Source organism: Oncorhynchus mykiss, chromosome 27 (genome assembly GCF_057628025.1).
Source record: "Oncorhynchus mykiss isolate SJ-2025 chromosome 27, ASM5762802v1, whole genome shotgun sequence".
In the NCBI taxonomy this organism is placed as follows: domain Eukaryota; kingdom Metazoa; phylum Chordata; class Actinopteri; order Salmoniformes; family Salmonidae; genus Oncorhynchus; species Oncorhynchus mykiss.
The window spans coordinates 10,117,667-10,142,073 of record NC_143048.1 but is presented as its reverse complement, the minus strand read 5'-3'; the positions used below and the strand labels follow the sequence as shown (position 1 = coordinate 10,142,073).

The 24,407-nt window shown below is 41.6% G+C and overlaps 3 protein-coding genes across 11 annotated transcripts in view; 1 reads left to right on the top strand and 2 right to left on the bottom strand.

Moving 5' to 3' along the window:
* Positions 1 to 1,749: 1,749 nt before the first annotated feature.
* On the bottom strand, positions 1,750 to 3,008 carry LOC110507469 (SERTA domain-containing protein 3). The gene is given in 3 exon segments (XM_021587474.3): positions 1,750 to 2,027; positions 2,029 to 2,650; positions 2,871 to 3,008. Coding segments are annotated over 2 exon segments (747 nt in total). The 5' UTR covers positions 2,628 to 2,650; positions 2,871 to 3,008; the 3' UTR covers positions 1,750 to 1,879.
* Positions 3,009 to 4,839: 1,831 nt separating this feature from the next.
* On the bottom strand, positions 4,840 to 7,879 carry LOC110507468 (flavin reductase (NADPH)). The gene is made up of 5 exons (XM_021587473.3): positions 7,369 to 7,879; positions 6,443 to 6,604; positions 6,031 to 6,120; positions 5,798 to 5,929; positions 4,840 to 5,456 (listed from the first exon to the last, which is right to left on the bottom strand). Exons 1-5 carry the CDS (start codon positions 7,451 to 7,453, stop codon positions 5,302 to 5,304), a joined length of 624 nt encoding a protein of 207 aa, XP_021443148.1. The 5' UTR covers positions 7,454 to 7,879; the 3' UTR covers positions 4,840 to 5,301.
* A 1,078-nt stretch (positions 7,880 to 8,957) lies between these two features.
* The window catches only part of LOC110507062 (spectrin beta chain, non-erythrocytic 4), a 65,082-nt gene continuing 49,632 nt past the window's right edge, over positions 8,958 to 24,407 (top strand). For all 9 annotated transcript variants that reach the window (XR_005039987.2, XM_090224330.1, XM_036964976.2 and 6 more), the window contains exons 1-4: positions 8,958 to 9,384; positions 21,323 to 21,496; positions 22,141 to 22,292; positions 22,744 to 22,917. Coding sequence is in view for 8 of the 9 variants with exons in the window: in XM_090224330.1 (XP_090080456.1) it covers positions 21,346 to 21,496; positions 22,141 to 22,292; positions 22,744 to 22,917 (477 nt within the window). In the remaining variant the exon portion in view is untranslated. The remainder of the gene's footprint in view (positions 9,385 to 21,322; positions 21,497 to 22,140; positions 22,293 to 22,743; positions 22,918 to 24,407) is intronic.

Here is a 24,407-nt window from a genome sequence, read left to right as displayed (position 1 = left end):
AGATATACTTTTGAGGAGATGGGAACCGTTACCCATGCCACGTCAATGGGCCTCGTGGTGAATTTTGGGCTATTATAGGACAAGGAGTGAATGGGAGTCACTTGGGCGCAAGCTCAAAAAGCCAACATTAGCATGAATTTCGTCAACAATATTACAAATATTTTCCAATATATGAGATACTTAACTTGTTATCTGTAATATTGTATAGCTTTGGAAACGAGATTAAGTACTTCCATTACCCAATGGGATTCCATATCCTTCCTCTGGGCACGTTTGAAATTAAAATACTTTCTGCTTTATGAGCCTTCGAGAGTTTTCCACATGAATACCTGGATGACGTCAACGTTATCGCTACCTACTAATTTTAATGTTACGCGTTCAGTATACATTTTTAAATTATTGGCCATGTATTACATTAGCATTTATTACATTATTATTGCAAAAGTTATTACATTAGCAGCGATTACATTATGGGCAGTTATTACATTATCAGTTACTACATACGTATGACATTTTCACATGCACCTTAACAATTCAACAGCACAACTCCACCTGCATTTGCATCGTTGCGAGGCACTTGCGTTGTTCTGACAATGTCCACTTGGGGTCAGAACGGGACGTTGAGTATTTTCTCTGGCTGCTTGCTGGTGTTCTGCAGTAGGATCCCCACCGAAGGTGTGAATCTACTGTACTGTATCGCAGTTGAGACAAGTGTCATTGTTTGAAAATATTGGCACAAACCCATTTATTTTTAGAATGTATAAAAAAAATATTAACATTGTGTTTGCATAAATTTGACAGTGCACTTACATGTCTTTCATTGAAAAATGTCCGCATAATTTGCTTTTTCAGGGCATTGAGCCAAAATACATTATATAAACAAGAATATAAAAAATACAAACTGCCATTGTGTAACATATAGATCACATATTTAGCTGGACATTTAAATAGGAATTTTCTATAAATAACTCATCCTTTGAACCATTTCTGACCCTGGTTTGACATTTTCTAAAAATGCCACACAATAGACCTTAATAAAACCCTTAATGATGAAACTGACACTTCTGTCTGGGACATTACTGCAACCAAGTTACTGCAAGCAAACACTATTTTTCCCCTTAGACATCATTGCACGCACAACAGAACCAAACTGAGGAATTCCTCTATATTAACTCCAGCTGTTATAACCTGATATTGAACTACTGGTAAGCACCATGACATTTCACAGCCAGTAACTCAGGTTAAGGTAATATTTGTATTTCCTAATGGCCAAAGCAAGCTGTAAGTTAGTGGCACATCTCAATATGTAGCCAAATTATGCATACTGGTTAAGCAAGTTAGACTACTACTACAGAACATATTGACCAATACAATGCAGTACTATTGTAGTTCAGTTGTACTTTTGTGATATTGAAGGATGTGAGAATGTGTTAAATATTAACCCTCTATTTACTGGAGTAAGACCAGTGAAGGGGATTTCTTCAAAGATGTCATTTCCCACCAGGTTAATGTTTTTACACATTAAAAAAAATGGTCATCTACCTTCAATTAAATAGATGCCTGAGGCATGTAATGATATTCGAAAATTCCAACCGAGTCAATCCTACCTACCCACTAATTAATTTCTTGGACATCAGTCTGAACTTGCTTTGCTATTAGGAACATCTTACAATATAATCTCTTGATATAGCTAGGCATAAGGAATATTACGTTTAAAACATCACTACTAGAAAAAATAGGCTAGTCTCTCATTCAGCCTGTTCTTCTTTTGTATAAAAATAGAGTATTTCACTGATTAAACCATGTGATCAACTGTAAACACTCAATTTCAATGTCTTGTTCTCTTTATAATGTCCTAATTTCCTCAAAGTTCTGGTGATCAAGACTCTACCAGTATTTCCATGATGTGCTCCAGCTCATGCAGGTCCCTGAAGCTCTGGTTGAGAGAGAAGAGAGCGGGTGAACTGGACGGAACGGAGGACAGAGAGGGTAAGTACTTAAGCAGCTCGTCACTGGCTGCAGCAGAGTGCTCGGACCCCCATCTCCCTGTCAAACACGGATGTGTCGATGTCATGGAAAAGTTCATCTAGTTTTACATCCTGCAGGTAGCTGGAACACACAACCTCCTCCACGCTACCAAAAGCCACCCAGCTCCGTATGAGCCCCAGGTCTCCAGGTAGGTTCTCAATGGACCTGAAAGGTGTCCTCTGAGGTGACTGCCCTCTATCGACAGTCAAGTCTAGTTCTTTCAGAATGGAGGAGACAGCAGCTGACAGGGAGAAGTCACTCTCTGAGGACATCCAGACATCCTCGACACCTGAGGCACTGTTTACAACACCCAGACCAGACTCCCTGTGGGTGCAGGGTTTAGATGGGACCATGGGTGGCACTGGTCCTGTCAGGTTAACTAACCCATATGGAGGCTTGTTTTCTAGGTGTATCTGCCGCAGTGTGTTGGCTATCAACACGGAGCGGCGCAAACTAGGCTCCATCAGCTCCTGCCCGTGGTGGTACTTGATAAGGGAGATGCCAAGCACGGACTGCCGCTGGCTGTCCCAAGTGCCGCTACGCATGCCCCCCACGACATCATCGACTTTGCGCTTCTGTCCCTTGGATATCATCATCATCCTCCTCGACCTAACGTAGTTAGCTAGATGGAGAACACAAAACTTGATAAGAATCTTTAGAGATCACATCAAGACACGTTACATTGTGAGTTTACTACAGTGTGGGAATATAATAACTAGCTAGCAATATAGCTAGTAGCTAGCTAACATTGGTTAGCTAACTAATTTAGCAAGCTAGCTACTACATCACTAGCGTTTTCTCCACTTCCTAGTTTGTCACAATTTGGCAAAACAACAACAAACCTGTTGTGTGCAACTGTTCATCTGTCTTCAGCTATCTTTTCGATATAGAAAAGTAATGAATTATGTTAGGTCCAAATATGTCTTATTTGTTTGCCTAGCTCGCCGGCTCCGTACAAAACCCACCGGCAAACTAAAAAGTAAACTCGTTCCCGCCCGAGATTTAAGTTTCACCAGAGAAGAGGCGAAGCGAGAGGTTTCACTCTTGCCAAAATACTGACCAAACAGACCAGGCCGGAGTTTGATAAGTCAATGAGGGAAGTGAAAAAACTTTTATTATTTCTTAATTTTCTCGAAATCTAAAAACACAACCTAGATTCGAGCCGATGTCTTAAGTAGTTGAACATATTCTTACTCCAACCTCGTGAAAGTGACAAACTGAAACGTTTTAATTTTCGCCCAAAAACAACATTATTTCAAAGGAGAGCCTGTGAATTGATGTTAGACCCGATGACGTTTTGTATTTCAATTTGTTTTTAAATTGAGTTTATGATAAGCAAGCAATTTTATTTGGGTTTACAATAGGCTAGGCTATTTTGACAAAGCCAGCTATGGACGAGCTACATTGCCCAAAAAGTTACTGAATGCTTTGCATACCCATGCTACTGTGATATTAGACTACGCAAGTCATTATATGCCAACCTGTTTGTCTCTATATTCAAACAGAAAGCTTCCAATATGTTTTTCTCATTCGCCAAATTTGAAATTCAAACTCGTCAGAATTGCAGTAGATAAAGAAAATGTTGTTGACAGTGGTAGGGTAGTCCCAGCAGTCTCTTAGCTTTTGTTTGAAGTGTTCACATCAGTGTTGCCAACTGCTCAGTAAGTAAAGCAGCTATTGGCTGTCCTAAAAGTCGCTAACTAACGTCATTGCCTAATTTGTATAATTTGCCATGTGCATGTAATTGTGATGGACGCTGTAGGAGAGAGGAATAACGTCTGGGATAGACACAAAGTGAGTAAAAAACACCCTAAATATGTTTAGAACTACCAATGAACTTTCTTCTGTCATTCTTGTTTTTTTTTATGTCACAATTCCAACCCTCCTCCTTTATCTGGGCTTGGGACCGGCAAAAGTGACCCAAAAGAGACACTGGTGGAGTTACTTCGTTTTTTATTTTATTTTTTATTTTTCTTTATTTGGTTTGTTTTCTAACCTTATGGTCCACTTAGGAGTCTACAACTAGTCACAGTAAAACATGAACATTTTTAACCATAACATTATAATTTTTTTGTATACAATCTACATTAACAATCTAAATGGACCAAAAAGAGACAATAGAAAAAACTTTTCAATGGCAATGTGAAAAAATGATGGTGACTAGTCTGGCTCTAATTCAGGTAAAAAACTTTTTTTAACGTAAGCCAGGGTGGGATCAGCCAGTGGCGGCTTCCCGCGTGCGCGATTCATTTGCAGTCTGGATGCAGAGGGGTGAACATCGCCTGCTCTGACTGCAGCTGGGAGGGACTGCTGTGTGAGGACTGGGCCGCCTGTGAGTGCTTTGGGATGGGGGTGGGGCCCACGGCAGCACCCGCTGCTCGTTGAGAAGAGTAAGAACGTTACGTGAGTTCACGTCAGTCTCCAATAACACCAGAAAAAGTAGCTAGTTTTGTCGCTAGTCGCTTTTTTGAAAATGTGTTCTCGAGGGGTCTGAATACTCGCTAAATATAGCGACAAAGTCGCTAAGTTGGCAACACTGGTTCACATAGGTGTTTGTGTATGTGACACTTCTAGAGATGGGGAATAGTGACCCTGTATGTGAGTGTATTACTGCCTCTGCCAAGAAGCCTTTAAGACTTTCATGGCACAGGTCAGGTGCTAGTTCACCTATAACCACAGACTTTGGTTCAAGCTCAATTTTAGCTGTTCACCCTCAATAGCTACATAGTGCCAGCAAATACCTCTGATAAACATTGTTGACATGTTCTTTTAGAGAATGTGACACATAAAGACTGCCACTTCACAACTACGTTGTATTAAAAAACTCTTTATTTCAAAAGCTAGCTATAAAATTCTGACACAGCACACGATCAGGCTACAAGTAGGCCTAGGCTATAAATAGCACATAGGCTTAATTGATGACTCACTTTGCACGCATACATACTCAGTCAACATTCAATTGCTGTTGGGTTAAAAAATATACCAAAATAAAAGTAAAATTGATATTTGAATGATATTGGCTACGTAGTTGATTAAAAAATCTGCACAAAGTATGAGACCCACACACAACTACAAATATTATTGACATTTTACATTTGTCATACATTATAAGATCCAAGATAAAATAGTTACAAAACATTAGCAAAAGCCAAAGCTGCCATTTCTTTCAAGCAAGAAAGATTGGCCTGTAAAAATAAGATGTAAGTTGCGGTGTCTGATTGGCCAGCTGTGGTAAGTGGTTTACGGAAAAAGGAGGGCTCTGTCTTGTTAGGGTTAACTGTATTCCCCGCAAACCCCAACGGTCTTCCTGTCCCAGTCAGAGATGGACAAGCACTTGACGAAGAAGTGTCCCAGGTCATATTTGGAAATGACCCGCCCTTTCAGCATGTTCTCTGTCACTGTGTACTTCTCAGTCAAAGGGAGATTATCTGTTGGGAATAGCATTTATATTTAGCAGTGTAAGGCACCTAATATGATGACATATTCAGATCATTTTGACTCAATATGTGTATAATGTTTAATATCACTTGAATAACACTAATCCATCCAGTACATACCCACTGGGCACATACTTTGAATCAATATTGTTTCCATGTAATTTCAATGAAATTACATTGAACCAACATTGAATAGACATTTCATTTACGTCTTTGCTCAGTGGGTAGTGTGTGAGGAGTGATGATAGGCCTATCATGTCATCACTGGAACCACTTACAGTATAGTAGTACAGTACTACATTTCTACTGATTGGGGAAGGGCGACAACTAACCGTCGATGTGAGGGGGCATGACAGCCACGAAGTCCAGCCCTGACTCCTTCAGCACCATGTACATCCTATCATGGTCCTCTGTGACCGGCAGGAGCCTGGGTGGCACTTTAGACCGGTCCCATAGGAGGAAGGCTTTGAAGAGAGATGGGGACAATATAAGGATATGGTTTCTATATGGTAGTTTATTGGAAGTTGGAAAGATGCTGTGACCCTGACTGTCCAAGACTCTGTACCTGACATGCAGCCAACTACTTTGCGGATCCCCCGAGCTTTCATAGCGTCTAAGATGTTTCTGGTTCCTTCTGACATCATTGTTGTGGGACCTGTGGATTGCAACTGAAACATGAACATACTGACCATTATCCTGGCCTAAGCATTTAAATATGTAGGCCTAGTGCAGCAACCCCCTAGTGCAGTTAGTTACTGCAACTCACCCTGAACATGATTACAAAACATGTATAACTCATAACAGAAAACTTGTTTTAATGAGACCCCTGAACACTTCCATTTTGATTTGCACCTCAAGATATATTTCAGCTTGTATAACATATCTGTTATAACTTGGTTTTATTCAGACAACTTAACATATGTTTTTACTAACTTAGAAATCCTATAGCCTACTAATGAAAGTTTTCCTAAACTTACCGAGGTCACTCCTGGTGCCCAAAATTATGAAAACAGCATCCTGACCCTCCATGGTCTTCTTCACATCCTCCTTATTGAGGACATCTCCCACCACCACCCTGCAGGCTTTGTGTTCTGCAGGCAGCCTGTCAGGGTCTCTCACCAGCACTGTCACATTGTAACCTGTGGATAATGATGTACAAAGAAGCATTATGAATTTATTGACTCGTTTTATCATCTACCAATGATCCATAGGTATTTGAGCCTGATGGGAATATGAAGATGAGAGGAAAATGTAATGCAGGCAATTAGTTCATTTTTGATGAATGGATCTCAATTCTAGAGCATGGCTGTGGGTCGAATTGATTAGGCCTTCCCAGTGTTCTGGATAAGCACGATAAGCGGACAGCGAACTTCAGATACGCGCACTGCAATGCACTCATCCCAATCATCAGTCACCAGAACATTATAACGACTTGCATGACTCAACACTTTTGTCGCGTGATCTCCGAGCAAGGAAACGAACACCCTTGTTAATCAAATAAGCTAAAAGTGATTTTTGTAGCACTTTTGCTATTATTTTGAAACTATGTAATTAATAGCACGGAATAGAACAAATCAGATTGGAATAGAATATAAAATAAAAACACAAATATAATAAAATAGAATAACTTCCCCCCCCCCCCCCCCCCCCCCAGAGGAAGGCTGTGGCAAATTACACTTCCAATTACACTAGTATAGCATATGCTAATGACAGATGTCTGCTGTCCTATAGCATTGCATAGGAAATCAAATGAATAACGTTCAGCATAGTTTAGGAACAAGGCAGAACACTCCGATCACTTTTGGACCAGGCTACACAGCAATTGATATATGAGGGATTGTGTAAATAACCTATAATCCCCCACAATAATGAGTAAATTATGTAATTTAGAAACTTTGCCTACCCGCTGCAACAGCCAGTGGTAATGTCACCAGTCCGGTCATTCCCGTGGCCCCAAATATTGCAACATTCTTGATCGATTCTGACATAATAACAGATTGCGAAACTGTCACTGGTCACCGAAGAACGTTACAACTTCTTACTTTGTGGATCGCGTGCAACAATGTACCCGAAAACATACACGCAGAATGAACCTCTTTGAAACATTGAGAAACGCCCCTTTTAGATAACCAAAAAAGGCTCACTTCCGCAACAGACTCCTCCCAGCCCCATCAATGAATGGAAAACGCACACCGTCACAACAGGGCCGTAATTGTGCAGGATATATATTCCTTTTTAGATAATTTCAACTAATGTATTCTGTTTTTCTCAGTTTGGAGATCCAAAGATCTGAAAGCATGGCAGTTCCAAAAATCAGTCAAGAGACCAAATTGCAGGAATGTTCAAGCTACCTCTTGTCGAATCACCTTCATTACACTTCAACCTCCTCCACCACGCGACAGCCATCCTGTTATGGCACCAAGGTGACTGACTGGGAATCCAACCGTCTCCTGTGATCCACATTGCGAGCAACAAGAATGTAGTAGCCCACTGACCTAAAGCCTGCAGGCATTTGTTCGGGGAGGTGTTATTGTAATGGATATAAGAACGTGCCGTAGACTCACTCAACAGCTACTGCAGCTTGGCATTTCGCCGATGGAGCTATCCAATTGCTACCTTTTTGTTTAGTTCAAATAGTTGGTACTGTTGTCAAGAAGGGCGGTCTTGTGTTGCGAAGCAGATGTTCACTGGCTCGAGCCCAGTATTGGGACAGGGACAGTGGCCGAAGCTAAATTGTTGTCAGCACACTGACATCGGATTCACTATTACACATCTTCAGGTCTCTGGCAAGGTTATGTGCATGTGGTTTACATAGTCTCGCTCGTCGGACTCATGGCGATACAGAACCACCTCCGTTAAATAGCATAGGCCCACTTTTCCTTCATAGATGCATGCCACAAGATGCTCCCTGTATGAAATGCTCTTCATTAGGTGACATTAACGTAATTTATCAGCGAGGAGAGAACAATTACTGTAGGTTGAAGTAAATACATTTGTATGTCACTTTCAGGTACACAGCTTTTATTTAGTTATCCATAGACGCTTCAGGGGTGTGCTTTTTAAAAATTAATATTGTTTTTGAAGTCAGATTTTTCAGGGGGTGCTGCAGCATCCTCAGCCCTAATACTTCCCACTGTAATGTAGTTATCGACGTTATTATCAGTTTATAAACCAGTAATACAGTGAGTTTATGTTCATGTACTTTTAATAATATGCCTACTTGACAATAATTCCACTTGTTTTAAGGTACTTCCCAGTATGACATGAACTAACTTCCAATAGTTGCAAATTACATGTTGTCAAATGAACAATGTCCACTGGGAATAGAACGGGGCTTCAAACACTATCATGGAGATAGAGATGCACTAGAATGATTTTCCTATCTGTAAACCCTAGACACCATTTATAACGGGTTATTACTGGAATTCATTGATTTTGTGTGTGCCGACCCCCCCCCCCCCCCCCCCCCTCTCATTTTCTCTCTCTCGCTGTACGGAGGTGGGTTCCTTCGCCGCACTAATGCCGAATTCTCTCTAGCAGTATCACGACTGGAGGGAGAGGGAGCGCGTAGGCTATCAAGTGGACAGTATATCCGAGCCCACCGGCTTGGATTATTTGATCAAGCATTTTAGCCTGGCTGCAATACACCTTTCATGGCAGTCGCGTGGTCCCACTAGCCACGGCAGGGAATTGACATGTATTGCCGCATTATCTGCCTTTATTAGCCAGATATATTCATCCTGATCCCACAGTTCGATTGAGGATATAGGCTACTTGACTACTATGCCAGCGAAGAAACACCGCGTCGCGAGGCTCTGTTCATAATTTGCTCACTGGTTCATTGATACTGGCACCACATCGACAGATTTTTACGTATATTTCGGTGAAAAACAAACTCATATCTGAAATTGAGGTTAAGGTAAGTTCGTTGTAGCATAGGTTGCATGTGTATATATATATATTTAAACATTTTTTTTTTTTTAAATATCATTGAGCATGAACAGTTCGAGATGCCCGTGTTCGTGGGAGATGCAGCAACACCGGCCTGCATTGGCTAAGGCTACTGCAGTGATTCAATAGGGCCGTATTATATGCTGTTTTATTTTGCTGGGTATTAGGCATTTGCTGTTGTTTAGATCACTTGTGTTGGCCGAACATAATATTCAGGCTACTATTTGTACACAGGCTTTGAATAGCAAATATGGGCAGGTTAGGATAGGCCTGATACAATGTTTAATTATTTAGATTTGGTCCGCGCATGTTCCTGATGATTAAACGCACGTAAGTGTATGACACTTTTAGAACATTCATTGCATGTCACAATGGAGCCTTATTCTTGAAAGAAGTAACGTAAGAAGGGCATTAAACAACATGCTTGTACATATAGTAGTCTATAGCCATATGGAGCTTAGGCTACGTTATTTGACCGCAACTACATTAACTAAAAGTATTCCAAATTGAAATGCTATTTTATCCAACAGCAGATTAGCCAAATGACATTTATATCATGGCTGCATCATTTTAATGCAGCCACTTCCTTGCTTAAAAGTGTTAATCCAAAGAAAAGATCCATGCACTTCATATGGGATGGTGCAGGGGACGGTGATCATAGCCTAAGTGCGGTATTGACCAATGAGACGGCGGTGGTAGGGATGCAGGTCATACAGTATGTGTAATTTTAAGGTTAAAAGTGATTGCACAATAGGGAGTTAAGCAGTTTGACAACATGCCAATATTCCATAACCAAATATCTGCCATTTATATCCTCTTTTGCCCTGGCTTCTTGCGCACAACTGCGTCGACACTGTAGTAGCCCACCTCACCATCAACTTGGATAGCCACCACTAGGCACTACTATTAATGACAGCCTAGTCATGCAGGTTTGACATGAGAAATCTTGTTCTAATGTGAGGAGCGTTTGTGTGGATCAAGCCTAAGTTCTGTTCACTGAACTATAGCTTTTTTGTTGACCGTAGGGCTGGGCGTAGCCTGTTCTACGGATGTCAGTGTTGTTAATGTTGGTCACACACAGTTGTTCAAATTGTGAAATGACTGGAGCGATCCGTTGCAACACAGTCAGACTCGTGCTGTGACGTCACGATACTACCGCTGGCGCTGTCCATTGTACTGATCTGTCATGGGACGCAAAAATGTCAAATTCAGACTCTTCAGCAAAGTTTGTGGGCAAAGGCAAAAGGGATGTCAATAGCCACTTTATTCTGAATGCAAGTGAGAATTTATGGTTTAACGTTAGTATATTTTGTACGTTAGTATATCCATCCATTATAGGACAATGTTGCAGGACTTTTAAAATAATCGTTTGACAAGGCCTGCTGTCGTAGTAGGCCTATGCGAGCCATTCAAACTGACACTACAGGCTACATTTTCCTGTGGTGAGACAGTAATTGATACACGCCATTGATATTTACAGATCATTTTTAATCTGCATAGACAATAGGTCTACTTCTGGAAATGTGACGCTGTATAACGTCTGATAGACTTAAGTGAAGTTGATTTAGATACGGTCAGAGGCTTACACGAACGGGTGTTTTTTTTGTGTGTGTTATGGGTCTTCTGTCCCTTGAACACAGCATACTATATGACCCATTGTCTTACATTTAAACACAATAAAAGCCCTGGGTCTCTACTGATACTACAGAAGTCTGCATTCAGAAAATAACCTAGCCACATAGCCAATACTCACAGTGTTCTCCATTGTATGCAAATTGACAGTAATATTGTGTAAAAGTCAAGGTAAAAATGTCCACTGATACACCAATCTTTGTAAAAGATGGATGAAAAGCTGAATGAAAATGGAGGGGGGACCAGTAAGATGAGGGACCAGTCCCCAGCCTGAGGGGGACAGAATTAAAGGTCCTCAATTCTGTGGTGTGTAATGTGGTGTGGCATCTGTCTATGCTCAGGGGAACTTCTTCCTCTCTTCTGTTCTATCCTCTAGTGTCTTAGTTTCTTTAGCCCCCTAACTCCTTACACAGTGAAAAGAGTTTGGGGTCAGGCTGTCACTCTCGTATCAGTTGGTAGAGCATGGTGCTTGCCATGACCGGGTTGCGGGTTCGATTCCCACAAGGGACCAGTATGAAAAAGTAACAAAATGTATGCACTCACTACTGTAAGTTGCTCTGGATAAGAGCGTCTGCTAAGTTACTTAAATGTAAATGTATCTATTCCTGAAACTTAAATGCTAAAAAAAACTGAACCGCTTCACTTTGATGATTGTCAAGACGTGTTCATTTGATCGTGTACTGAAAGTGGATTTTCAGGAAGGGAAATATGTTGACTTGGAATACTTTTAGGTTTTAAAATGTTTTAAAATGTTCTGTAGCTTTGCAAAGGGGGGGGGGGGGGGGGGGGGGGACGACACGTGTAATTAAGACTCATGACATATTTCTGCAAAGAGGGGCTACTCAGGATAGAAATAACACAATCAGATTAGAATTTAAATACGGCAGAAAGAGATCCCTGAAATAATTCTGCATCTCCATACATCTTCAATAAAGGGCAGTTTGTGCCACCGCAGTGGTTTCCATAGCTCCTCAAAGGACCTCTGCTTCTCTCAGACAGGAAGTAGGAAGTACGAAGGTCACAGGCAGAGTGCTACTGGAGCAGCTGGCTTGTTGCCTGGGAATTATTTTTTTAGTTGAGGAGGTTGAGGAGGTGTTGTGAATTACTGTACCAGGGCCATTCTTTCCGGAAGCATGTTTTGGGCAGTGGGAAAGGGGGATGGGTGGGGGATACAGCCTGAGTCTTACGCCATGCCGGCAGGCTGGAGATTTATAGTTGTAGCCGGGTGACGGTATAGCCAAAGAGCAATAATAATGTTGAGTGCTTTGGAGGAGAATGCTGAACAAGAGCCAGAAACAAACTGGCGAAAAACAAAGATGGCCGATCTAAATTGTGCATATGTCACTATAGACTATTGCAGTATCTACAACTGATTTGAGCTGTAAAGGGCAGAGGCAGTCTGCAACGAACAGAAGCAGCAGAACACAGCAACACAGAAAATGATCAGAGCCAGACTAACCCATAGAGATAATCCTGAATGAATGTTCAGACTCTTGTGGTCTGAACTGTGGACACAGCATGACTTCCCCTGCCCTGTAGTATGCACAAGGTGTAGCAAGAAACAGTAAGGACTCAGTGTTTACTCAACTTCAATGGTTACACCTTGCCTGCCGTGGTGTGGTGCAGACGACTGTCTCTGACCTTCTCCCAGCATCAGAAGGATCAAAGGGCTTAGGCATGTTGACTTGTTGTGTCTCTTCTGGAGGTATCATGGACATGTATCGATCCCTGTGTCATCCTTTTTTGCCTGTCAATCTGTTATTGCTTCATTTTAGTCTGATCATCATTGGATTCTCTGTTGAGGGCTAGCCTGATCACCACACTAGCTGTTACCCAGCTCGACGTAGGTTATGTTTCTGCCATTAACAACAGCAGCCTACAGTCTGGCCACCCCGGATAGTGAATTGTCCCCGTAGAAGCAGAAGCATATGTGGGCTGGATTATTGCTGGAGAGCAACAGTGTTGTTGTTGTTTCAGTGCAGAGCGTCTTGGATATGTGAGAGGGGCCTCTGGCATGCTGAGACTCTGACAGCTGTGTTTGTTTACCAGGAAGAACCACATCACGTCAGTCAGTGGGATCCTTAAGCTAAAAAACTGTCTTATTGGAGGGACACCAGGTGGTAGGTCTAGGAAAGGCCTGCTGGGGCGACCAAAGGCTAGCAACAGCACAGGCCAATTCGTTTGACACATATGACAGTGTGACAGTTCGGATGGAGCCTTAATGCATTGGCGACTATTGTGGCTGTGTGGTGGCCTACCATCAGTGTGACATCCTTCACTATACAGTACATGACCATGGCATTTTGATGTGCGTGCGGTCCCTTGAAAACCATGTGTGTAGTGTGTTATTTTGTGCAACACATGTGGGGTCTTTCTGTATAAAGTTGATGTATGTTGTTCAGTAAGTGTGTGACCTTCCACCCGCTTTCATGGCTCAATGGGCTAGTAGTATCTGGTAGTATGTGATTGTAGGACACAACAGCTTCTTGAGCGGTCATGGAGATGTACTGCTGACGCCTACGGGTGCAGTCTCTGGAGTTACTGTAGGAGGCGCTCTGGGTATCCAGGGAACATTCTGGTGGGGAATGAGACAACCAACTGGAACGCGTTGAGCTGTGAAACATCAGACTCATGCTTCACTACACCCTCCTCTGCATCTCCCGCACACCCACCCACACACACGCACACACACCCACATACATACACTCACATTGACGCACACACACACGCACACGCGCCCACACACATATACAAATTATCCACATCTGGAGAGGAAGGGGGCTGTGGTGTGATTGTTACAGTACTGTAGCTCTCTCTAAATCTGAATTTCACTGAGCATAGAATTTAGGCCTGACTGAATTTCACTGAGCATTGAATTTAGGACTAACTGAATATCACTGAGCATTGCATCGATCCTTTGACATGATCTGAGACAGATTTGATCATGTAGAAAGATGTGTAAGTATGATGTCAGTATGATTTCAGTATGCTCTCAGTATATTCTCTCTATGATCTCATTGTGATCTCAGTATGCTCTCTGTATGATCTCAGTGTGATCTCAGTATTATCTCTGTATGATCTCAGTGTGATCTCAGTATTCTCTCTGTATGATCTCAGAGTGATCTCAGAGTGATCTCAGTATGCTCTCTGTATGATCTCGGTATGATCTCAGTGTGATATGTATTTACTGTACATTTCCAATTGATTCCTGAAATATAATATGTTTTATTTATTGATGACCTCGTTCCTGGAATTGAGAATACTCTCCTGACGGGTGTGCTGTGTTTATATCTTTCAGAATGTCTGGGCTCATCATTCTATAGAAGCGGATAGTGGAGGTCCCTCTGAGGCTCTTTTGACATTTTCTTTTGTATGTCTCACTTGGCTGTTTAGTTGTCCAATATTTGTTGCCATTTCTTTCTCACTCAACCTTTATTTCTTGATGTATTAGATGGTTGTCAATGGTTGTGTACAACAACACTTGCAATAGGAAATAGAGAGTGAGAGAGAGATAAGTACACTCCAGTGTGTGATTTATGGGGGGCCAAGGGGGGGCTCAGCCCCCGGAATGAGACATGAGCTCCCCGAAATACAACAAAAGTTGTATTTGAACCATTATCCTGTTTGTTTAAAATGAAATGTTATACTGCTACAGTGGTAAATATGAAAATACAAGCTTAGGTTCTTTCATCACATTCATATCTCTACTATGCCTGTCTCCCTCTTTCTCTGTCTGTCTTGAGCTTTCGCTAATGAACTTGCAACATTGTTTTGACTGGGTCAAGCCCACTAGCGAACTTGTAACATTATCAACTAGGTCCAGCCTGCTAGTGAACTTGCAACATTGTTTCAACTGTATACTAAGTATTAGTTTCTGTGTTCTGCCTCTGAAAGGCAGAGGTCTATAGTCTGCCCTGTAGATAATCATGGCATTCTGCAATAAATGGTTGGCTGATAGGGTATTGGCCAGAATGGTTCACCATGCAAAAAGGCAGTTCTGGTCCTGCCTCTTCTGGTAACCTATTGAAAAGTACAACAATGATATAGAAAATTAAGATTCGTCATGTATGCCTTTAATTTTCATGCCAAAACAAAGTAGCCTAACACACCTGTGGAAGTGTGTCGTTTTTTCAGGGTCCAACTCCAGCTCCAACTGACAGGCTGAATACCATGTGCCTTATTTTTTATATTTTATTTAGGGGTAAGGGTGTGGGCTCTAGATGATTCTATCATCCAATCAGGGTAGTACATACAGTACTCATTCAAGTGTTTTTCTTTATTTTTACTATTTTGTACATTGTAGAATAATAGCGAAGACATCCAAAATATGAAATAACACATATGGAATCATGTAGTAACCAAAAAAGTGTTAAACAAATGAAAATATATTTTATATTTGAGATTCTGCAAAGTAGCCACCCTTTGCCTTGATGACAGCTTTGCACACTCTTGGCATGCTCTCAACCAGCTTCATGAGGTAGTCACCTGGAATGCATTTCAATTAACAGGTGTGCTTAATTAAAAGTTAATTTCTGGAATTTCTTTCTTTGAGCCAATCAGTTGTGACGAGGTAGGGGTGGTATACAGAAGATAGTCCTATTTGGTAAAATACAAAGTCCATATTATGGCAAGAACAGCTCAAATAAGCAAAGAGAAACAACAGTCCAACATTACTTTAAGAAATGAAGGTCGGTCAATCTGGAACATTTCAAGAACTTTGAAAGTTTCTTCAAGTGCAGTCGCAAAAAACATCAAAAGCTATGATAAAACTGTCTCAGGAAAGGAAGACCCAGAGTTACCTCTGCTGTAGAGGATAGGTTCATTAGAGTTACAGTGCCTTGCGAAAGTATTCGGCCCCCTTGAACTTTGCGACCTTTTGCCACATTTCAAGCTTCAAACATAAAGATATAAAACTGTATTTTTTTAAGAAGAATCAACAACAAGTGGGACACAATCATGAAGTGGAACGACATTTATTGGATATTTCAAACTTTTTTTAACAAATCAAAAACTGAAAAATTGGGCGTGCAAAATTATTCAGCCCCCTTAAGTTAATACTTTGTAGCGCCACCTTTTGCTGCGATTACAGCTGTAAGTCGCTTGGGGTATGTCTCTATCAGTTTTGCACATCGAGAGACTGAAATTTTTTCCCATTCCTCCTTGCAAAACAGCTCAAGCTCAGTGAGGTTGGATGGAGAGCATTTGTGAACAGCAGTTTTCAGTTCAGTTCTGGACTTTGACTTGGCCATTCTAACACCTGGATGTGTTTATTTTTGAACCATTCCATTGTAGATTTTGCTTTATGTTTTGGATCATTGTCTTGTTGGAAGACAAATCTCCGTCCCAGTCTCAGGTCTTTTGCAGACTCCATCAGGTTTTCTTCCAGAATGGTCCTGTATTTGGCTCCATCCATCTTCCCATCAATTTTAACCATCTTCTCTGTCCCTGCTGAAGAAAAGCAGGCCCAAACCATGATGCTGCCACCACCATGTTTGACAGTGGGGATGGTGTGTTCAGGGTGATGAGCTGTGTTGCTTTTACGCCAAACATAACGTTTTGCATTGTTGCCAAAAAGTTCAATTTTGGTTTCATCTGACCAGAGCACCTTCTTCCACATGTTTGGTGTGTCTCCCAGGTGGCTTGTGGCAAACTTTAAACAACACTTTTTATGGATATCTTTAAGAAATGGCTTTCTTCTTGCCACTCTTCCATAAAGGCCAGATTTGTGCAATATACAACTGATTGTTGTCCTATGGACAGAGTCTCCCACCTCAGCTATAGATCTCTGCAGTTCATCCAGAGTGATCATGGGCCTCTTGGCTGCATCTCTGATCAGTCTTCTCCTTGTATGAGCTGAAAGTTTAGAGGGACGGCCAGGTCTTGGTAGATTTGCAGTGGTCTGATACTCCTTCCATTTCAATATTATCGCTTGCACAGTGCTCCTTGGGATGTTTAAAGCTTGGGAAATATTTTTGTATCCAAATCCGGCTTTAAACTTCTTCACAACAGTATCTCGGACCTGCCTGGTGTGTTCCTTGTTCTTCATGATGCTCTCTGCGCTTTTAACGGACCTCTGAGACTATCACAGTGCAGGTGCATTTATACGGAGACTTGATTACACACAGGTGGATTGTATTTATCATCATTAGTCATTTAGGTCAACATTGGATCATTCAGAGATCCTCACTGAACTTCTGGAGAGAGTTTGCTGCACTGAAAGTAAAGTGGCTGAATAATTTTGCACGCCCAATTTTTCAGTTTTTGATTTGTTAAAAAAGTTTGAAATATCCAATAAATGTCGTTCCACTTCATGATTGTGTCCCACTTGTTGTTGATTCTTCACAAAAAAATACAGTTTTATATCTTTATGTTTGAAGCCTGAAATGTGGCAAAAGGTCGCAAAGTTCAAGGGGGCCGAATACTTTCGCAAGGCACTGTAACTGCACCTCAGATTGCAGCCCAAATAAATACTTCACAGAGTTCAAGTAACAGACGCATCTCAACATCAACTGTTCAGAGGAGACTGTGTGATCAGGCCTTCATGGTCGAATTGCTGCAAATAAACCACTACTAAAGGACATGAATAAGAAGAAGAGACTTGCTTGGGCCAAGAAACATGAGCAATGGACATTAGACCAGTGGAAATCTGTACTTTGGTCTGATGAGTCCAAATTTGAGATTTTCGGTTCCAACCGCCATGTCTTTGTGTTACGCAGAGTAGTTGAACGGATGATCTCCCCATGTGTGGTTCCCACCGTGAAGCATGGAGGAGGAGGTGTGGGGGTGCTTTGCTGGTGACACTGTCGTTGATTTATTTAGAATTCAAGACACACTTAACCAGCATGGCTACCACAAATTCTGCAGTGATACGCCATCCCATCTGGTTTGCACTTAGTTCCACTATCATTTGTTTTTCAACAGGACAATGACTCAACACACCTCCAGGCTGTGTAAGGGCTATTTGATCAAGAAGGAGAGTGCTGCATCAGATGACCTAGCCTCCACAGTCACCCGACCTCAACCCAATTGAGATGGTTTGGGATGAGTTGGACCGCAGAGTGAAGGAAAAGCAGCCAGCAAGTGCTCAGCATATGTGGAAACTCCTTAAAGACTGTTGGAAAAGCGTTCCAAGTTCAGCTTTTTGAGAGAATGCCAAGAGTGTGCAAAACTGTCATCAAGGCAAAGGGTGGCTACTTTGAAGAATCTAAAATATCAAATATATTTAGATTTAACACGTTATTGGTTACTACATGAGTCCACATGTGTTATTTCATAGTTTTGATGCTTTCAGTATTATTGTACAATGTAGAAAATAGTAACAATTATGAAAAACCCTTGACTGATATTATATATTCAAATTTATATCCCCATGCCCACACATTTGAACTGAGCATTTCAGTGGCCCAAGGAGGCTGAGGGAAATAAATTAAGAAAAATATTGTGTTAATTGAAAAATAAAATTGAAAGACTGCATGGGGTCCTGAATTCAGGCAAGAAGAGTGTAGGCCTACTAATGACAATCGCCAAATGTTGTTACTCTTTTTGGTGTTTTGTAACAGATGTCTCTTTCCATTCATTAAATGGCGGGTACACAGTACAATGTTTGGATGCTGGAATTATTTTGGAGTGGACAAACATGTGCAGGTAGCTTACTTTTTGAATGTGATTTGTTTGACAATCAGTAGAAAACATGACTGGTTGTGTTCATACCCCCTTAAAAGCTAATACATGTTTACCATGAACCATGTCAGATCCCAGCAAAAATCGTCTTTTTATTCATCTGAGTTTCATTTATCTGCATGTCCAGCCCTTATATCCAGCCTCACAATGAAGTGTTTTACCATCTTCTTTTCAGTACAACAAACAGAACACAAAACAATTTGACATTAACAGTTGCATTCATGTGTTTTAACTCCATTTTATTAGAGCAATAAGGTCCGCCAATGCAAAAACCTGATAAAAATGTATTTATATGACTGCTGTAAGTACAGAAATAGTTTGCTCACTGGGAAATTAAAATCCAACTACGGTAGTCAGTGACAACTGTGTGGAGTTTGTGACAGCAACTACAGTGCCTTCGAAAAGTATTCAGACCCCTTGACCTTTTCCACATTTTGTTACGTTACAGCCTTATTCTAAAATGTCTTTTTTTAAAACTATTTCCCTCATCAATCTATACACAATACCCCATAATGACAATGTGCAAACTGGTTTTTAGAAGTTTTTGCAAATGTATTAAACCTAAAAAACAGATACCTTATGTGCATATGCATTCAGATCCTTTGCTATGAAACTCAAAATTGAGCTCAGGTGCAACCTGTTTCCATTGATCATCCTTGAGATGTTTCTACAACTTGATTGGAGTCCACCTGTGGTATATTCAATTGTTTTGACACACACCTGTCTGTATAAGGTCCCACAGTTGACAATGCATGTCAGAGCAAAAACCAAGCCATGAGGTCGAAGGAATTGTCCGTTGAGTTCCGAGACAGGATTATGTCGAGGCACATTTGCATAAAATTCTAAAAAACAGTTTTTGCTATTTCATTATGCTATATTGTGTGTAGATTGAGGAGAAATGATTTTTTAAAATCGATTTTAGTATAAGGCTTTAACGTAACAATGTGGAAAAGGTCAAGGGATCGGAATACTTTCTGAATGCACTGTATGTGAGCTTATTACAGTATAGACACTATTTCCTGGGATTTCCAATGATCTTCGATGTAGCGGAACCCCTTACCTTCTAACGACTTTTGTGTAGCTAGTGAGCGTCCTAGAGCAAAACATGTCACATGTCCTTCTTCGTGAGAGTCTCAGCTTTTCATAGATACCTTTTCAGAGATAGCTCAAACTACTCGAACTCCACAGACTTTTTTTTGTTTAAAGGACACAGACCTTTTTTAAACGCGTTTTTAAAAAGGGTTAGAAGTCCAACATGTGCCTGCGATACAGGGGGGACTCACTGGGTTAAAATACATGTCTTTACTATAGGTCATATTAAGCCCATAAAATAGGAAGTCCTGTGGAAAAAAAATAGAAACCCCCAAATGTTACGGTATAATTCACACTCTGCCCTGATCCCAAGCCTAACAGTTTCAGTAACACAGACCCCTCCCAGCTTCATATTGAATGATAATCGTATTTCCGTAATCCTCAGAAAATGTGATTTACACAAGTCTAGAATATTTCAACCTTTTCAATTAGTAAGAGTACTGATCATGTATTTAATGTTTACTCCTGTTTTTCACATCTTGAGTGCTGTTTCAGAGCAAGGGGCAACTGAGCAGGAAATATTGTGTATTGTCTTATCTGCCAAGATGTCAAAGTGTAATATTTGTTCTATTTTGGTCCATTTAGTCTTTCAGTGATGTTTTGTGTTTTATTTTCACGTTGTGTTGTGTTGTGTATTGTATGATCTATCTAGCCCATACAGGTAGTGTTTGTTTTATCTGGGGACCCATCATTAAACTGTATGGTTTTGGTGTTGAATGCTGAAAGGGAAATGTGGGGGATGGGAGGAGAACAGAGGGGAATCAGGGGTTGAGGTTTGGGGGAGGGGGATTTTTGTGAATATTTGTGCTTTGTGAGTTGCCTCAAGGACATTCGCTGGTATTGTAACAAAAAAGAGTTCAACCTCAATCAGTCTCCCACTGCACACTTACGCTTGAACATGTCCATATTCATACGGACATGAGTGTAACACGACAAAGAGCCAGAGGGATGGGGGATAAGGGCAGTAGCTCTCTGGTTAATATATTGTACTGTTTACTGACGGCACTGCTCTCATCCCACTTGATGTGAAAGAGACACAATATGAACCGGTTGTTTCAATAAGGTAATTTTTTTACAAGACATGATCGGGGAAGAAGAGCGTGCCAAACTCCCTCTGTTATGTATTTTATGCCAATGAATGAGTCACGAATGAGAAATTATTATTAAGAATCAGAAATGCTTTGGATAAGCATATGGATGAGTTGTCAAAGCGTAAGTGATCACTTATGCTTCTGTTTTCAGAAATCGTAGATATCTATGGCTGTTCATAGCCCTCCCTGGATTACTTAATATATGGTGTGGACTGGAGCTCTATCAAAACATGCATGCACTTTGCCCCTTAAAGACAAATTGTTATGATTCAGATTTTCTGCATTGTGTTTGAGATGATGTATTTACCTTCGTACAGTATAATTTCTTTCCATGGGGGTGATAAAGGGTGCATGAAGTGTGATCCGCATCCTAAATGTACTTGACCTAACTCTCCTACTGTGTGTCTGTAGAGTTGTTCAGGGAAATAGGCGCGATGGCCAATGCCTCCACAGATCTGGACAACGCGGAGGCCCAGCGCCAGCTCAACAACAACAACACCCGTCTGGCCAGCAGCTCGGGACACTGGGAAACCGAGGTCACCAGCTCCAAACTGTTTGAGTGTTCCCGCATCAAGGCCTTGGCAGGTGGGTGGATAGAGACTATACTGGACTAGAGGAACAAGAGCACCTTCACCTGCCTCAGTCACAGCTAAATCACTTACAAAACACACAAGCTTCGTAGACCTTCCAGTATACCTGATGGATGTTTAAAGTTGTGGAAGGACTTGATTGATGATCTATCATACAGGGGGCTACTGACAAGGAGGTATGGTTGATATATCAGAGCCAGTGTTGTAGTTCTTGAGTCCAGGACTCGGACTTGGACTCGGACTGGACCAGTAGTAACTGGGGACACGACTCAGATGAGAGGTTTAGTAACTAGATCACTGATCAGAGCTCTATCTGGATGAACTACATATATAGGAACTTAATTTGATTACTCTTTTGTTGCAGAGAATTTTCTTGCACCATAGGAAATGCAAACTTGTAGTGTGTTCAAGGTTTAAAAACTATTCTAAAGTTAGTAATATCCATTTCCATTTCCACTAAAATGGCAGACTTGATTTGCCCTAACATAAAATGGATCAACCCCTACAAAAATGTCCATTCAATTCCACATAATAATTCACATTTCCTGTTGCTGCAGGTTTATTTTCTTGCTGTAGCAAACTGGTTTTTATTAATATCCTACATCTGTAAGCCTTGTGTTTATTTCATTTCTCCTGCAGAAGAGAGAGATGCTGTCCAGAAGAAGACCTTCACTAAGTGGGTGAACTCCCACCTGGCCAGAGTGTCCTGTCGGATTGCTGACCTCTACAACGACCTCCGGGACGGCTACATGCTCACCAGGCTGCTGGAGGTCCTGTCTGGGGAGATGCTGGTTGGTCAACCCATTCTCTGGTTCACAACCTCGGGCTACCTTTCAGTCAGGAGATGCTAGGAGAACAAGCTCAAACTATTCAACAAAGAGCTCTCTCTGCGTTGTAGTTATTTTTGTTACAAATATTATCCAGTCACGTCTAAATGTTTCATGAATGTTGTCAGCACTGCAGCTATATGTCATGTGTGAGAATAGTCGTCCGCATAATGTGGTTTGACAATTGGATGGGAACAGCATTTGCACGCTTACTTTGCCATTGCGTTTTTAATGAGAAAAATATTGTCTTACTGTAAAGGCATTGAGATCAAAGCAGTATTTCTCCTGTATTTCCCCTGCAGATTGCTTTGACCATTCAAGCATGACTCCTCTCTCTCATTCCCTCTACCTCCTTACCTCGATGTTCTCTCACCCTTCTCTCCCTCCTTCCCTCCCCCATCCCTCCCTCCCCTAGCCGAGGCCCACGCGGGGTCGCATGCGGATCCACTGCCTGGAGAACGTGGACAAAGCCCTGCAGTTCCTCAAGGAGCAGAGGGTCCACCTGGAGAACGTCGGCTCTCACGACATCGTCGACGGCAACCACCGCCTCACCCTTGGCCTCATCTGGACCATCATCCTTCGCTTCCAGGTAGTGACCTTGCCCACCCGTCCTGGTGCCTGGTGTTGTCTGTCTCTGTCGTTTCCGTTGTGGTTGTATTTACATTTGATTTATTTTGTCATGCAGCCAACTCCTGTGGGGCCGTACCTGTCCCCTGTTAGGATTGTCCTTAAGACCTGCTGGTAGCTTAACCTCTGCTGAGGTATTTTGGGCATCCAGTTCCTGCAGGCCTGTGTGTGTCTCATGTTGGGGACGGTATGTTCTAGTGCTGTGTAGCTCTATTCCTTCTTTGTCCCCGTGGGGTACTTTTGAACTCAGTCAGCATGTGGATGATGAACCTCATGTGGGTGTGCACCGTTGTTTCTACAAACTCCTGTTTCCGACTGGTACATGTTCTACGGTGTGACGTCATAGACAATCTGCCCCAAGAGTCAGGAATAGCCTGATGAACCAGCGCTTCAAACTTGGCCTTCTTTAGCCAATACAGAATGACTGGCGCATAGGCATTCGCTTAATCCCTCCCATTGAATTCTATGGGCACTCCTACTAAGGCAGTGGTCTCCAAACTTTATTTGGCCCGTGACCCCATTTTGACATTTCCAAAAATGTGCGACCCCACCATGTAAAAAAAGGGATGTGATCAATTGCCAATGTTTCCTTTTTTTAACTGGAGCTATGGCAGGCTATTACAAATTAGTCTGACAATACAGTTTGAAGTGACTGAAAACCATCAGAAAGGTATTGGGATGTTCAGAAGATCATCGGGCAATGATCTTACGTGTAGAAAATAACATCATCATTGATTTAGTGCCTGGTCTTGTCCACTCTGTTCCAAAGAGTCCTGCCCGGCTTGTGGGCTTAAACGGTTCAGAAGATAGAGCCACATTTGTATGAAGAAAACAGGAACCGCTATGTTTATTACAACTGCATCTACCAGCTACCAGAGGTTCTATGAGCATTTAAAAACAAATGATTTCAGACTTGCTCTCGCAACCCCTAGTTTGAGAAACGCTGCACTAATGCCAATTTTGAATCGTTGATATCCCAGGCTGTGTGCAATAGCCTGGGGTACGACGTTATAGTACACCTAATTCAAACACAAGAACAAAGTCTTATCGCACATTTTGTCACTATTTTTCATCAGTCTTTGAGCTAAGGTGAACCCATCTGAGAAAGAGACAGATTTAGCACTGGTTTGGTAAAGGTATCCACCTCGTGTCCCAGCGGTAAACAGAAGCAGGCCAAAATTCGGTGTATATTATTGTCATGATTTTGACACAACTGGTTTCAGCACCGTCTTCATTTAGGAGCGAAAGGGCAGAAATCAGAGTTATTTGTAGACTGGCCAAAAGACTGTACGGAGAAGCCCTGAAACATGCGCATCGTCACTGTGTGATGTTACTAGCAAAGCTTGAATGCCACTCTGGTCCTGATCGTAGTTGGATCTCAAACAGGGACATACTCTCTGACATCCGCCTCAGAGACATACTGTACACATACAATGGGTACAAGGCCTTACA